This window comes from Hermetia illucens, chromosome 1 (assembly GCF_905115235.1).
Source record: "Hermetia illucens chromosome 1, iHerIll2.2.curated.20191125, whole genome shotgun sequence".
NCBI lineage: Eukaryota > Metazoa > Arthropoda > Insecta > Diptera > Stratiomyidae > Hermetia > Hermetia illucens.
The window spans coordinates 136,685,639-136,700,752 of NC_051849.1; the positions used below are offsets into that span (position 1 = coordinate 136,685,639).

Genomic DNA, 15,114 nt, shown 5'->3' on the forward strand with positions numbered 1-15,114 from the left:
ATCTTGCTAGGCCGGATAGCCCCATACGTCCAGAACATAATTGACCCATACCAAAAAGGCTTCACTCCACGCAAATCAACAGCAGATCAGATTTTCTCTCAGTGGCAAGCGATGGGAAAACTGCTGGAATATGGCCATCAGTTGCACCATCTTTCATCGACTTTAAAGCCTCCTATGATAGCATAGCCAGGGTAAAACTGTACGCGCCCTCGAGAGAATTCGGTATTCCAACGAAATTGATAAGGCTGACTAGGCTGACCCTGACCAATGTGCGAGGCCAGATAAAAGCAGCAGGATCACTCTCAAGACCATTCAAAATCAACAACGGTCTAAGACAAGGGGATGCCCTACCATGCGTCTTCTTTGACCTGGCCCTGGAGAAAGTGATTCGCGATGCAGATGTAAATGCCAGAGGCACCATTGTCTTCAAGTCCACTCAACTACTAGCCTACGTTGACGATATTGGCATCATGGGGAGAACAACCCGAGATGTACAGTCTATCTTTATCCAGATCGAGCAGGCGGCCATTGGCGCGAGATCTTGGGTTGCACATCAATGAAGGCAAGACAAAATATATGATGGCAACGCCAGCGCCAAAAACAAAAGAACGAAGAACACGATTCGCACTGGCCAAACGAAACCAATAAAGATAGGAAACTACAACTTTGAGATCGTTGAAATTTTTTTTTATTTGGGGTCGAAAATCTCAACCGATAACAACTATGACGATGAAATCCGCACACGGTTGTTGGCTTCCAACAGAGCCTATTTCAGTTTACAAAAACCGTTTCGCTCGAAACGTTTCACCATAGGGTCAGAGCTCTTACTGTACAAGACAATGATCTTGCCAATCCTTATGTATTCCTCGGAGACCTGTGTCCTTAACAAAAAAAAACTGCGAACTCTTGGCCGCGAAGAGAAGAATCCTCCGAAGAATTTTTGGCCCCCAACATCAGGATTGACGATTCCGTAGCCTACATTACGACGAAATCTATGAGCGATACCACGACCGTCTGGTTGTGGATAAATTCCGGCTGAACAAGTTGCGGTGGGTGAGATGGAGCGATGGCGTGGGTCAGGACGCCAAACAGCTTTTAGGTATATCGAATTGGTGGACCTCGGCACAAAACCAGGGTGCCTGAAGTTCCTTATTAAGGCAGGCCTAGACCGGATACCGGTTGTTGCGCCGTTGATGATGATGATCAAAATCAAAATAAAATTCAAAATAATCGTGTATTGTGTTATAACGTTGAAATTTCGAGCGTCACACTGTGTGCTACCTTAAGAAGCCTCTTCACAATCTTATAAAGAACGTCCTTCTACTTTATATCGGAATACTTCCTCGTGAAATCTATTTGTAATCTAAAGACAGCCTTTGAAAATGTTAATCATTTGATTCACTCCCAGATTCATTATACATGGTTGGATAAGCAACCACCTCTCCCATATTGTCTTTTCTATTAAAAATGCGTATTTGAAGAAAGAGCATCAAATGCATCGTAGTTCTTTTTGGCTTCATATGTTAAGCACATTGGCTTCGCAGTAGGAATGTTTGTTAAAGGAATGGTGCCATGCACAAAAGTTTCTTACGACGATTTATGCCTAGTGGGCTTCAATATGAGAGCTCAAATAGCCGGATTTGCAAGTGAAACTAAGCAACCTGACCGAGTTAACACTATTTACTTTTAGGAAACGGGTTTTCTTCTTTATTATTCATTTCTCCTTCCCTAATTTATCCTTGTGAAATTCCCATCGGGACGAATTAAACTGGCAGCAACCCCATGTCATCAAATACTCATCAAATGTTTACACACGCCAGCGCAATTTATCACATTTGCCATGGAACTTGAAAATCGAAAGTCAACCGACTCTTCTGGTCTACACGAGATTTTTCAAAAACTGGATATTATCAAATTATTACACTTATCAGCGTCATCATCTAGTTCCGCTCTTGAACCCACCAAACATTCGTCGCCTACAGTCATGTCTGTCGAAGGATTTTCAACAAAGGTTGAATACACTGAGATTCTGAAAAAGTTAAAAGTGGAATTTTTCACAAAATATGACTCAGCGAAACCATCACCAAAAATAGACTTCCAAGAGTTCGAGCCAGTTATTATTGTAGGTAGTGGTTCGTTCGGTACCGTGGTAAGTGAAAATCAGGGGAAAGAGGCACAGCCCTTTATTATGGGATTGAAATTACGTTTTCGTGTTTGATTTTATAGAAATTATGTAAGCAGAAGAAAACGAACAAGTATTACGCGGTTAAGGTTCTTTTTAAGAGCAATATTGTTAAAAACAAGCAAGTTGAGCATGTTGTATCGGAAAAGAAGATTCTGGGAGCACTGAATTTCCCATTTGTCATCCATATGGAGCTCTCCTTTAAGGATAACGATTGTTTGTATTTAGTGATGCCGTTCATCAGCGGTGGAGAACTATTTACATATCTTCGAAAGTAAGTACTAACGTTTAATTTTTTCAGGGTCTAGTCTGTCCGGTTCGTTATATAATTGCTAGCTTCTTACCGAGAGATTTTAGCTTTATTTCACACATTACCGTGCCATCGCATACCATATATATATTATAACTATTAATTTTTTTCCAATTAAAGTTGCAGACTTCAGCAATAACACCTTATATGAGTGAACCTTGCATGGTGGTGCAAGAAAAAACGCTATATAGCCTCTAAACCAGTGTTACCAGTTTAATGGTCTAGATTAATCTCACGTTTGAGTTCAGAACAGGGATGACTTTATTAGCATTTCGAACTGTCTTTTATAAAATACCAGCTGAACCCGAGAGACATTGTTCTGGATGTGTTATATAATAGCCAACAACACATCATTCAAAATCATACATGAAATATATACATAAACGATGCTTTATAATTGATGATCTGTAGTGAGTATCAATCAGATCTTTAATTCTTGCACCGTTACCGAATTTAGATAAAGCTAATACTCCACGTCACTGTTTACAATCCTGGTTCCTCTGGCGTCTTAATCAGCGGTGGATAATTAACCTGGCCGGTGCATTGCACAATTAAGCCATTAGACCAATGATATCATCTCATTTCCATTTTTTGAATCATATGGTAATTGAAGGATGCTTTATTGAGGTCGATTCTCATTATTAATCGAATCTGCCATAAGCATTCAAATGTTGCAGTAGTTCTCAAAGTAGCTTTTGTTTGGAAATTTGCAATTTCGACATCATGTTGTTGAAATGCTTCGACAGCTCTTGAAGTAGAAGCTCGCAGTCGCAGGCTTGAGGAAATTTAGTGTTTCTTGAAATAGAAATATCTTGCTCTTCTGATTTTTCGGCAGCTCCTGAAGTAGAGGCTTCGATTCGTTTTGTTTCCAGTCGCGATATTTCAGCAACTTTACTGGTTGACACCTGCTGCACCTATCTGGTTGATGTTCCAATATTCGGCTTTTTATTTGGCATTTTAAATAGTTATCAGAATATAAAGTCTGTATTTAGATAACAGTAATAGACCAAATTTTTACATAGACGATATCCTTAAAACATTAAGCGGGTTTTCCCTCGATATTTTTTAAATTCTTCTTCTTAGCGTCTTGAATTATGATACAAAAATTTCATTTAAGATATTTCATAATCGTTTGTATTTGTTTTTGTGTGGGTTCCTTAAAAAGGTTAGTGGCTGGTGGGAAGCATTTATCCATTTTTAGTAATTTGGAACCAAAAATTTAAATATCTTCTTATTCTCTATACTTGCCGCCATTGTCCCAAATACGTTTATAGTTTTTACCTTAAAATGGTGGAATTTTAAAGCAAAATATTCAAAAATCGAGTCTAGTTTTCATTGAAAATACGGAATAAAAATAAGAAATTTTTTAATGAAAATACATAATCTTGCTTCCGATGATGGTTACAGCCACTGACACCAAATTTGGTAGAAAGCTGGGAACTGTGAACGCTCATGCATACAGTGAGTTTCATCCTTTTACAATGAATTTAAGGGGGGGGGGGGGGGTCCCATACATGCAAAAAGGGGGTGTACGTTTTTTTCCATCAAATATAGTCATGTGGGTTATCAAATTAAAGGTCTTGGTTAGTACCTTTTGAAGCCGATCTTAGTTTTGACATTGGTTGGAAAGGTATGGAGTGCGGGGTGTTGAAAATGATCATTCATTTCAGGGGGCCATTCTCAGAAACTACCCAACCGAAAAATCTGAAAAAATCAGGAGCCTAACTTCCATACTGATATCTGTACAAATAGAGTTAATAATAGTATATTACTATAATTTTTAGTAATTGGCTGCAAAACTATCCTTAAGTTCATGCATCCACCACGAAATGTAACAATATAAGGTATAATATAGGGCAAGATCTTACCAAGTTTGGTGGAAATCGCACTATTGCTAACAAAGTTGTAATACGTCAAAGTTGTCGCTTCTTTGCGAATTCAAGACTATGAATGTCAATATCATCCGAAAGTGGATATTCTCAAATAATATATGCATATATTACGTGCTACGTACTAAGAAATACACAAAACCTTTCGTACTTGAAGCGTCCAGCTTCCCGAGTTGTTATATAATAGATTAGCTGAACCCGGCAGACGTTGTTCTGATTGTGTACATATATTTGCAAAAACTGCAAATTTTCTTCAGATACTGGAGTGAAACCATTTGATGATGCACCTGTCCTTTCACTTTGAATCTGGGTGTAAAATTACCACATTTCACAATATTCGTTGATCCAAGCGATACCATTTGAAAGCATGCATTGCATTGACGAATATGATGTAAAAAGTGTTTGGATTCCCAAGTAGCTGCTGGATTTTCTTGCTTTGTAGATAGAGAAAAATTCCGGGTCATTATCGATGGGGATTTTTTCGGTGAGATTGCGAATAATAAGATCTCATCGTCACACCTAGATATAAGAAGTACTACTACTAGTTGTCCCTTTGGAGCATAACCCACAACTTCACCCGTACTAGAGATAAAGATGCTTTTAATGTCAGCCCAATGCTTATAAATATTCTCGAACAAGTTCTACAGGGTTTGTATCATTTATGCAAGAACAAAGTTTCCCCATTGCTAGAGGACAGCTGCGGAGAAGTCCGATATTACAGTGCGCGAAAGTAAACGACCATCAGAATATGATCCCTTTTGAGACCAGCGCAAACAATGCTTTTGTTACGCACATTTAGAAGACAACTACTAAACCTCTCAAATGCTCATGCATGCATGCAATCATCTAGTGTTGGAAGAGGTTACGGTAGTATATTACGCGCAGTATTAGAATCATACTATGTATATTGGAGGACTACATCAATGCTGATAAGCCTGACACCAAAGACCTGAATGTGACGCTACGCATTAAATTCTAAATGCTATCTTCAATATTTTCAGGTCGAAGCATACAAGACATTCATACATAGGTAGGTCTCTAAATATTTCACTTCGCTAACAGCGAAAAGGTGGCTACTTCATTGCTGGCTGTGATATATAATAGACACCATAGAATCCGATATATCCTAAGGAAAGTTGAAGCACGTTGGTGGCGAGAGAACTTGACAGAGGAAAAGTATTCCTTTTGTATAATGAATGCAATTTTGGTCAAATCATCTAAAAAGGACATTGAAAATTGACGAAGTAATTACCTAGTCTTTGAAAAAATGAGGAAAGAAAAAACAAGTAACTCAGTAAACAAAATTAACAAAGTAGTAATTAGTAACTTACTTTAGTGGTATTAGCATATATGGTAACCGAAAGTTCGCCTGAAATTCTGCTAACGGTAGTAAAGAAGTAGTTAATTGCCGTAGTTGACTTTAGCTTGGAGACCTTCGATTTAGGGTCTGGCAAAATGTCAGCATATTCTTTGAATGCTACTTTGGAATGCAGTCGACGCCTCATAATAGCTTCGCTGTTTGATAATACTAAGTTTCTCCAATGCCTACAACTTGTTTACTAACATATATATAATTAGTGTCCTGAAGTTTAACACAGGGGAAGGGAAGGGATTCAGAGGCTACGTGTATACATGTACAACAAATTTTCAACAATTTGTTAGACATTAAGTTCATCCGGGCTGTTTCCCCTCTGGAATTAATACAGAATCTCTTTCACTTAATTTTTCAGAATAACTCGTAAGTCTTATTATTATTTCTTAATTTTTCTTTCGCTTTTAGGATGAAACGGTTCGATGAAGTCCAAGCTAAATTTTATGGTGCTCAAGTATTTTTAGCCTTTGAGTACCTTCACTATCTAAACTTAATTTATAGAGATTTAAAGCCTGAAAATATTTTACTCGATCAATTGGGTTATATTAAATTAACTGATTTTGGCTTTTGTAAGGTAATTACGGCATCTAACAGTACACATGTGAGTACCATCCAGAGACACATTTAATATGCATATGCCTTTTAGCACATTGAAAGTCGGACTTGGACATTATGTGGGACACCTGAATACATCGCTCCGGAACTCATAAAGACCAAAGGTTACGGACAGAGTGTAGATTGGTGGGCATTCGGTGTACTTATCTATGAACTAGTGGCCGGTGTATCGCCCTTTTACACTGCCAACACCGATCCAATGGCACTATTCCGCAAAATAGTTGATTGCAACTATAAAATACCAACATTTTTCAGCCACGATTTACGACATTTGGTCTACAATCTCCTTCAAGTTGATACTTCTCGACGGTAATGTTCGGTTTTTGTATATTGCACACATTTGGAAATTTATTTTCGAATCTAAAAATCACAATAATTACAAATTTTTCGCATTGATTTTAATATTTTATAGTTATGGTAATTTACGAAACGGTGCTCAAGATATTAAGACACATAGTTGGTTCAAGAACACAAATTGGATTGGCCTTCTTAACTATGAGATCGAGGCTCCATATGTGCCCAAGACGAAAGGTAGTCATGATACAACCAATTTCGATAAATATCCAGAGCAAAAGTTCGTTCCATCCAAAACGAATCAATATGAGAAGGAATTTGAGAATTTTTAATTTTTATATAATTTTAAAAGTTCATTTTATAGTTTGGAATAGACAATATATGGTATTTATGACAATTGTAATGTTTGAGCTATCTAGAAGACCATCAAGTCAATATTATACATTAACTATTAATGTGCATGTCTCATACAGAGCTTCTAGAATTATCACATAAAAAACTTCAAAAGGAATGAATTATTTGAGAATATTACAGCTCATCTTTTGCGATGTGGTTGCTCTCCCGACAATCACACTTTACGTCTTGCTTGACACGCTCCATTCCAGGTAGAACGGTAACAGGACTCACCAGTCTTTTACTCCACTCCTGCGCGATAATGGACCAAACTTGCAATCATCAAAAGGTTAAATAAGTTCATTTGTTACTTACGTTAAATAGCTGTACATGGTAGCAATATATGTTCACTGGCATCAAATTATCTTGTACGAATTCTCGTGCCGTCTCCATTATTTCTTTTGCACGATTATCATGCGCCTTAGCCCATCTCAACTTGTCCACTAAATCAGACAAATCACGTTTGAATGGAACGAAATGCTTGTTCGGAACCAATTTATAATAGAAGTGTTCATAAAATGGCGAATTCTGCTTGAAGACAAGCGAATTTCCACCTAGAAGATAGGGTAAACGGTACGCCGCCACAGTGCCGTCAATGTTCAGCTGATATTTGTACTGTAAAGAGTAAATATATTTTTTAACTTTTTTGCGTTCACATATATTCTTTACCTTACTTTGAAAAAATCGAGGAATGAAATGTGCTTAACCGTCGGTCCGAATTCATCCTCTCTATCACGAAAGAAAAAGAAGTTGGTTATAGAGGCATTAAATAAATCTGGGTGCTTTCTTGCCAACTCGATCAGATGCAGTCTTTCATATCTAGAGTCCCGTCCCCGCCAAAACGCCTTTTCTTTCTTTTCAATCCATGGATAAATTTCTTTCTGCACAGAGATCATGTCCAACATTACTCTTCCCATGTTTTCTAAAGTCGCCTCAGTTATATCATGAGTTGGCAGCACAATGTCATATGAGTCGTCACTGCCACACCAAGAAATTATAGGGTAAGGCCCGGAAGTTCTTTGGTGACCACCTTTTTTCGACAGTGGCCAATCTCCAAGGTTGAGGAAAAATTCAATATCAGGCAGCTTTACCACTCGTGTCAGTGATAACAATGTTGCATCCATAAACATACTGTAACCCACGTACTTTCCGTAGCATTTTCGATAGATTTCATTGTTTTTCACCACATAATTGCAAATCGATACACTTCCAGGCATATCATACTTTTTAATCAGATTCTCACGAATATTACTGAAATTGACTTGTTTGAATGGTTGTAAATCTAGCTCAATACGCTGATCATTGTTTGAGCATTCATTATTATACAACCAGGTGGAGAGGTGCTGTGGGCAATAACATTTTTCCGGATAGATTGTATTTTCAATTATGTATGGTGACTTTGCGACATGCGAACCATTATATTTGATATGAAGCTCTATTTTTTCACATACTCGTACGATTTTATAACGTACGATTGCAGATCCGTCACCTCGATCGATGAAGTTGATAGTGGCCGGACATTTTCCAACTCCTGATTGTCCCTCTATGAATACCTGGTATGCATACGGCGGGGATTTTCGAAACCTGTAATATGTAAAAAACACTTATAGTTTCATCCCTCGTTTACTAGATGTTCTAAAATCTGTATTAGTTTATATTAGGATTAAAAAGAACTTCTGTTAATTCCTGGCCTGCATTCGGAAGGATAAGGCACGGCATTGACTATACCGCAAAGAAACTAACCCATAACAAAAGGTATTGAGGAGAATTTTGAATGTGCTTTAAAATATAGAATATTCACAAACGTGCATCAATCCACAGTAAATAATTCAAAAAGGTTTATTTCATCTGGTTACCCTCATCTTACTCCTGCTAGTACCAAATTAATCTAATGAATATGTTCTAACATGTCCCTATGTGGGGCATAAACCGTCAAGCACACCTATGTGAATCTTGCACTTCTCTGGTGTACACCACGTATTTCTAGTGCAACCCACTCGTCGACCATCCTAAGGCAGTCAGTCCGTGTCTAAAGAAGATCGTGGGATTATGCCTATATGGCAGGTACAAATGTATGTATGTATTGTATAAGGTCAGAGTACCGCGATGACACAGTACAAAAAAATATTAATGCAGGTTTGGAGCTTCCGTCTCCAATGTACTACTCCCACATAGAAACACAGAAAGGGTATTGGCACGAAACAATCTCAATTTCTTTGTTGTTGTTGAGATAACTGCATTCTAGGTTTTTGGACAAAACAGCGAAAGCAGGTTCAGCGTTATATGGTAAATGCGTTGAGAGACATTGAATTCAATGCGGTTGAAAGCAGAAGCGATGTTTCAGGGACTCGATAATAGAACAAGTAGCTACCATTAGCGTTATTGTGTATGAGAGAAGATGAAATGATCAATTAAACACCTTCGCCTCCTCCGGATAGCGCGCACACTACAGTGAACTTCCCGAGACTCCGTACGCTATTGTGGCCCAAGCACATCACGCTTCGCAACCGCTCGCAACGATCAATTAAATTTTCAATCTCTCCCATTTATCGATCACGATCACAGCCCATGATTCCCCTATCAGCAGGATCTTGTGATGCTCTTACGGCACGCGGTCGACGATCTGAGTAGCACCCGAGAAAAGAGCATTTTCAATTTTCAAATGGATTAGTCAAGACATCTACCATTTGATTGGCACGTTGTCGAACGATGGTTGAATTATATAAGTGGTTAATGTTGAACTGGAACTTGGACAGCTCTCCAACCCTGCGAGAAGTCCCGAGTGCAACATGCAAGCGAAGGTAAGCAACTTGTTACGCATATCCAGAAGATAGCACCTAAATCCAATATTGATCGCAATCCGGTCGGTTGAATACCTACTGGCCCTATAGCAAACTCTGTGTTTGAGCATTGTTTTACTAATGACGAAACTATCGAAGCTGTAGAAATCGACAAACGTTCCACTCCCATCGTAACGGTCGCCAAGCCCGTTAAGCTATGTTTGACAACTTACATAAACCGTGCAAAACTCTTCAATAGTGATGACATCTTCAATAGATTAAATTCTAATAAATACTGTTGTGGAAACTGATAGAAAGAAAGAATGAGTTTATGGGCTGGAATGCGGCAAATCTCAAAATTCATTGCATTAGTGAAGCGGATAAGGACGAATTTTTCTTTACCAAAGAAGCACGAAAATGGGAGTTTCGTATGTGCGCACTTTCCTCAGCAACGGTATTCTACAGCGCTTCTCTCCCTCGTGTGGCATTGCATTGTTGAGTTCTGGTAAGCCTTGCGATAGGAGACGCGTATCGCAACGCTTACCACGACGCTGTATATCAACGGAACTTAGGAGAGAATGATGCTTTCTATAAACAACTGCAAGCATTTCAGGAGGGGCTTTCTAAAAACAGTGCTGTGATCGTAATTGGCAACCTGAATAGCAAGGTAACCTCTGACAAAGATATGGTCTTCGTAACCGTAACAATAATGGTGTGCGATTTGTAAATTTCTGCAACTTTCATTATTTCATCTTTCGCCCAACTTTGTTTGTGAGACTAAAAGCACACTTGGTATCTATACTGGATATATCAAGTCGTGGTAAGACCTGAACTGACCTATAGAGCTTGAGTATATAGGTAAAAATTTGACCAATATATCATCTTCCTCAAACACCTCGACTACACTGACATCTTGACCAAATGGTTCTGGATTTAGAGGAAAAGGCAAGCAGAGTCAAACTGAAATGAAGACCAACAAAATCAAAGTTCAGGTAGTCCCGCGCTAAAGTTTTTTCTGTGTTGCTATACGCTATGAGGGACTACTTTTTTCACCAAATAATCTTAGTTTTGATATTTGTAGGATAGGCGGGGAGTGTGAGGAGTCGAAATTGATCATTTCTTTCACGGACCCATTTTCAGAAACTACTCATCCCAAAAATCGGAAAAAAAATCGAGAGGCTGCCACTATATGGTGCCTAGGCTACGAAATACCGTCCATATCGATATCTGTTCATATAAAGATAATAATAGTATATTACTATAATTTTTGGTAATTGCCTACAAAACTAAATTCATCCTAGAATCACCGAATTTCCCAGTAGGCTTTAAGATAGAACATGATCCTAGCAAATTTGTTGAAAATCACATATTACTAACAAAGTTATAATAGGTCAAAGTTGTCGCTTCGGTGCAAATTCAAGACTATCAGTATCACGCAAAAGTGGGTATTTTCACATAATATATGCATATATTACGTGCTAGGTACTAATGGGACAAATGTCCATCCAAATGTTTTTATAAAAGAAGTACACAAAACCTTTCATACCTGAGATGTTCAGCTTCCGGTTTCTCGACTTGTTTTTCTTAGATAATGCCCCTATAGCTAGCGGTAGAATGTACCAGAAGAGGGTAGTCATCGCAATCTGATATCAATAAAGAAGGCACGCAGCCAATCGCGAATATTTACCACATGAGATAACTTCTCCTCCGGTATGTGTAGCTTATTTTGAGGTTTTGTGTCAAACAGAACATTATTAAAATCGATTCACGATCTGGCTGTCTGTCACACGCACGTTTCTTCAAAACGGGAAACTATGAATACACTAGCCGCGTTCTATTTAGCGCTCGCGACGCACGCTACGTCTATGAGAGACGACCACACGTAGCTCGGGACAAAATATCTCTGCATGAAGTTTAGGGGTCCGGTGCGGTTTCGGACAATTTGAAAAAGTTTGTAATATACAATTATTAAGTTTATTTGTGCAGATATCGAAATAGAACATATTTTGAGAACTGGATTTCATAAACGCTCATTGCCTTGATTATGTTCAGATTTTGGATTTCGGTGCCCACTTGCCCATTTTATATTTTACGACAAAATTAAAATACTAATTAAGACCTTTCATTTGATACCCCACACGGGTACTTTAGGTGATAAAAAAGTTCACCCCTCTTTGCATGTATGGGGAGCCTCTTTTAAACTTCACGCAAATTTATGTCATCCACTGTACACGTGGGATTTTATATTTCCATATGACTACAAAGTTTCGTTTGAATCGGTGTAGGCGTTTTAAGGAAAAGTGTGGGTCACAGAATTATTTTCTGATATCAATAAAGTTTTGTTTTACACAAAACCATCAATCCGGGAAGGATTGACCCACGCCTTCTCCCTGAAACACATGCGACTAGCACCATTTAGAATGTAGTGATCCTTTCTTCTTCTCTCTCAAACAAGATTCACGTGCATCGACCACATCAACATCCTGCACATCATCCTCTTCATCGATTTCAACATGGATTGCTCTGCGAAGGAGGGACAGTCCGCAGAAGCTAATTACGATAGTGATATATGATGGCGCAAAATGTAATGTACCGCATCAAAGTAAAATTTCTGAGGGGTTCGATACTACTCTTTCTTGTTATCGGCGACGTTATCCATACTGCCTTGTGCGGACGGCATGGAAGACTTCAATGGATCATAATATCTTCCTTCAAACACATCTCTCTGATCTCCCGCCGAGTTTTGGACCTTAGCCAAATGGTTCTGGAATTCGAAAGAAAGGCAATTAGAATCGAATCGAGAAAATAAACACCGCACCCTTTCTATCTGTGTTAAAAAGCCGAACATCGGTCAAACTGTCTATCTTCGCAGCGTTGTTTCTGCTCGCAATGGCATTGAGTTTGATGTCACCCGACGGGCTAGATTTACCTTCACTGTTTTGACTAAAATTTGGAAATGCTGATATCAATTACAGCAGATTGTTCCGCGTCAATATTTTCGGTGTGCTGTTAAATAGGAGCAGGATATAAAAAGTAACCATCTCTACCATTTAAAGGCTTCAAGACTTCATTAACACGTCTCCCCGCAGAGTCATCGCTGTTCTCTTTCGTGAGAAAATCACGACCGATAACCTACGTCAGCGTACGTGTTGATTAGAGGGCAGAAATGGCAGTGGATAGGTCACACTTTAGAAAAGATCGACGAATACATTGCCGGCTAAGTAATACAATGGAATTCACTTTCACACTCCCCGACGAGTGGGTTGCCCTAGAATCACATGGCGCAGAACAGAAGAAGAGAAATTTACGCTTCGCGGGAAAACTTGAAGAAAGTTAAGCACATTTTCTCGACCCCCATCTCACACACACAAACATTCGCTGGTTAGGTTAAGATTGGGTTAAGTAAGTAATTTTAGGCCTTCGCAAATTTGTGGTCCGGTCGCAGTTTTAGAAATTGTTATAGTTGAATTTTAGCGCGCTTAATAAAATATTGATCGCCTGTGAATAAAATTATATTTACGTATAAGCCGCCTTTTTTGTCTTTTTGCAGCGATGAAACCTTTATGGTGTAAAGTGATTAGGGCGCGGAATCCCTGCCACGGCCATGGGTCAATTATATTTGTAATTGTGTAAATTCTGTGCACGTTTTTCCATTCAAAATATTCCTTCGCATTTTTTCAAGCTCCTTCTCCAACTTTTAAAGAAGACATTACAGGGATTTGAAACAGTGCAGAACATATGAGAACGATCAGCAGATTCCTGATAAGATGCGTTCGAAGAATTGCCATGGCCAAATATTAAACAAAATGAAATCCCAAAGCTGGCAGCCCTATGTTTTGTGATGGTAGGTACGCAGCCTCTTGCCCACGTTCGAGAGAAGAATCCCCCTGAGAATTTTTGGCCCCTATATGAGAATCGACGATTCCGTAGCCTACATAACGAAGCAATCTATGAGCGATACCACGAAGGTCAGGTTGTGGATAAAATCCGGCTCAATAGGTAACGGTGGGTGGGTCAATTAATCCGTATGGATGAGGATGATCCAGCCCGCAAAGTCTATAAGGGCAATATCTATGGTAGAAAAAGAAGACGAGGCAAAGCCTGCCTGAGATGGAGCGATGGCGTAGGTCAGGACGCCAGACAGCTTTTAGGAATATCGAATTGGTGGACCTCGGCGCAAAACCGGAATGTCTGGGGTTCCTTATTAAGACAGGCCTAGACCGGATACCGGTTGTTGCGCCGTTGATGATGATGAGCTATGCAGCCATTAGCAACAACACTAGCGCAACTCAACTCAGCCATTTGCTTTGTTATTTTCTCTGATGTCTAGTATATCACTCTCATTGTTTTGTGTCAAAATCAACAATTTTCCTGCGAAAGGAACGTGCTCGGTTCACGTTAACATTGTTCATGAGATTAAAAATAACGAACAATATCCTTATCAACTTGCAATTTGGGGTCCACGGTGTTTGTAGAAATATCGCAATGCTTTTCTGTTGTGCAGTTCCTTAGAGCAGAGCCTGCCACAATCTGGAGATTTTTAATTAGCTCCTGCACTCAACTTTTTTCTTTGGAATTAAATAAACCCAGATAAGCTTATCATTAAGACTCACTGAGAAGTTTTTGTCACCTTTTTAGCACAATAGATCTTACGTTTCAGGTAACACAGCTTGAAAATCTTCTTGACATTTTTTAAATATGAATAAATACCTAGCTCTCAGGAGCTTCCTGTATTAGCACTAATTGAAGCATTTTTTCGTAAATAGTAAACACACTTGTTGACTTCTAAACAATTTCCAATATTTCCAACATCCGAACCAGACGGTAACCGTGAAGATGGCTTAAAATTAACCCGACTCTTGTCGCCTCTGAAATTGATCAACTTACCTAACTCCATCGCGGTCCACGGCATGAATGAAGATGTACCTGGCGGGCAAAACTATTTTATCTGGTTTCAAGCCAGGTCCCCAAACTAAACTTTTCGATGGATCAACCAGCTTTGAACTGCTCCCATATTTCAGCAGAATGAACAAAATGAGCAACTTTATAGACGTCCTGGCACATTCATTCATACTCGTAACTTCACTGAAAGAGACTTTATTCAACAAAGCACACGCCTCGCATCCGGAATGTAAACATGAAATATGCGAGGAAGCTGAGAAAACTTGTCAACTGTCACTGCCGCTTGTCCCACTTGTTTTTCCTTGGAAAGTAGTGGAATTCTCGTGTTGCTGTAAACAGTGGAGAATTAGTGAACATTTCCAAATTTCGCTCTTGCT

General features: G+C 39.0%; 2 protein-coding genes across 2 annotated transcripts; one reads left to right on the forward strand and one right to left on the reverse strand.

Annotated features, from left to right (window-relative positions):
• Nucleotides 1–1,847: 1,847 nt before the first annotated feature.
• Nucleotides 1,848–7,059, forward strand: LOC119661311 (cAMP-dependent protein kinase catalytic subunit beta-like). Its single transcript, XM_038070603.1, has 5 exons — nt 1,848–2,149; nt 2,227–2,456; nt 6,162–6,327; nt 6,400–6,677; nt 6,781–7,059. Exons 1-5 carry the CDS (start codon nt 1,985–1,987, stop codon nt 6,992–6,994), a joined length of 1,053 nt encoding a protein of 350 aa, XP_037926531.1. The 5' UTR covers nt 1,848–1,984; the 3' UTR covers nt 6,995–7,059.
• LOC119661310 (protein O-glucosyltransferase 2-like) lies at nt 6,697–15,025 on the reverse strand. The gene is made up of 4 exons (XM_038070602.1): nt 14,723–15,025; nt 7,730–8,639; nt 7,371–7,670; nt 6,697–7,307 (listed from the first exon to the last, which is right to left on the reverse strand). Exons 1-4 carry the CDS (start codon nt 14,905–14,907, stop codon nt 7,191–7,193), a joined length of 1,512 nt encoding a protein of 503 aa, XP_037926530.1. The 5' UTR covers nt 14,908–15,025; the 3' UTR covers nt 6,697–7,190.
• Between the last annotated feature and the right edge of the window lie 89 nt (nt 15,026–15,114).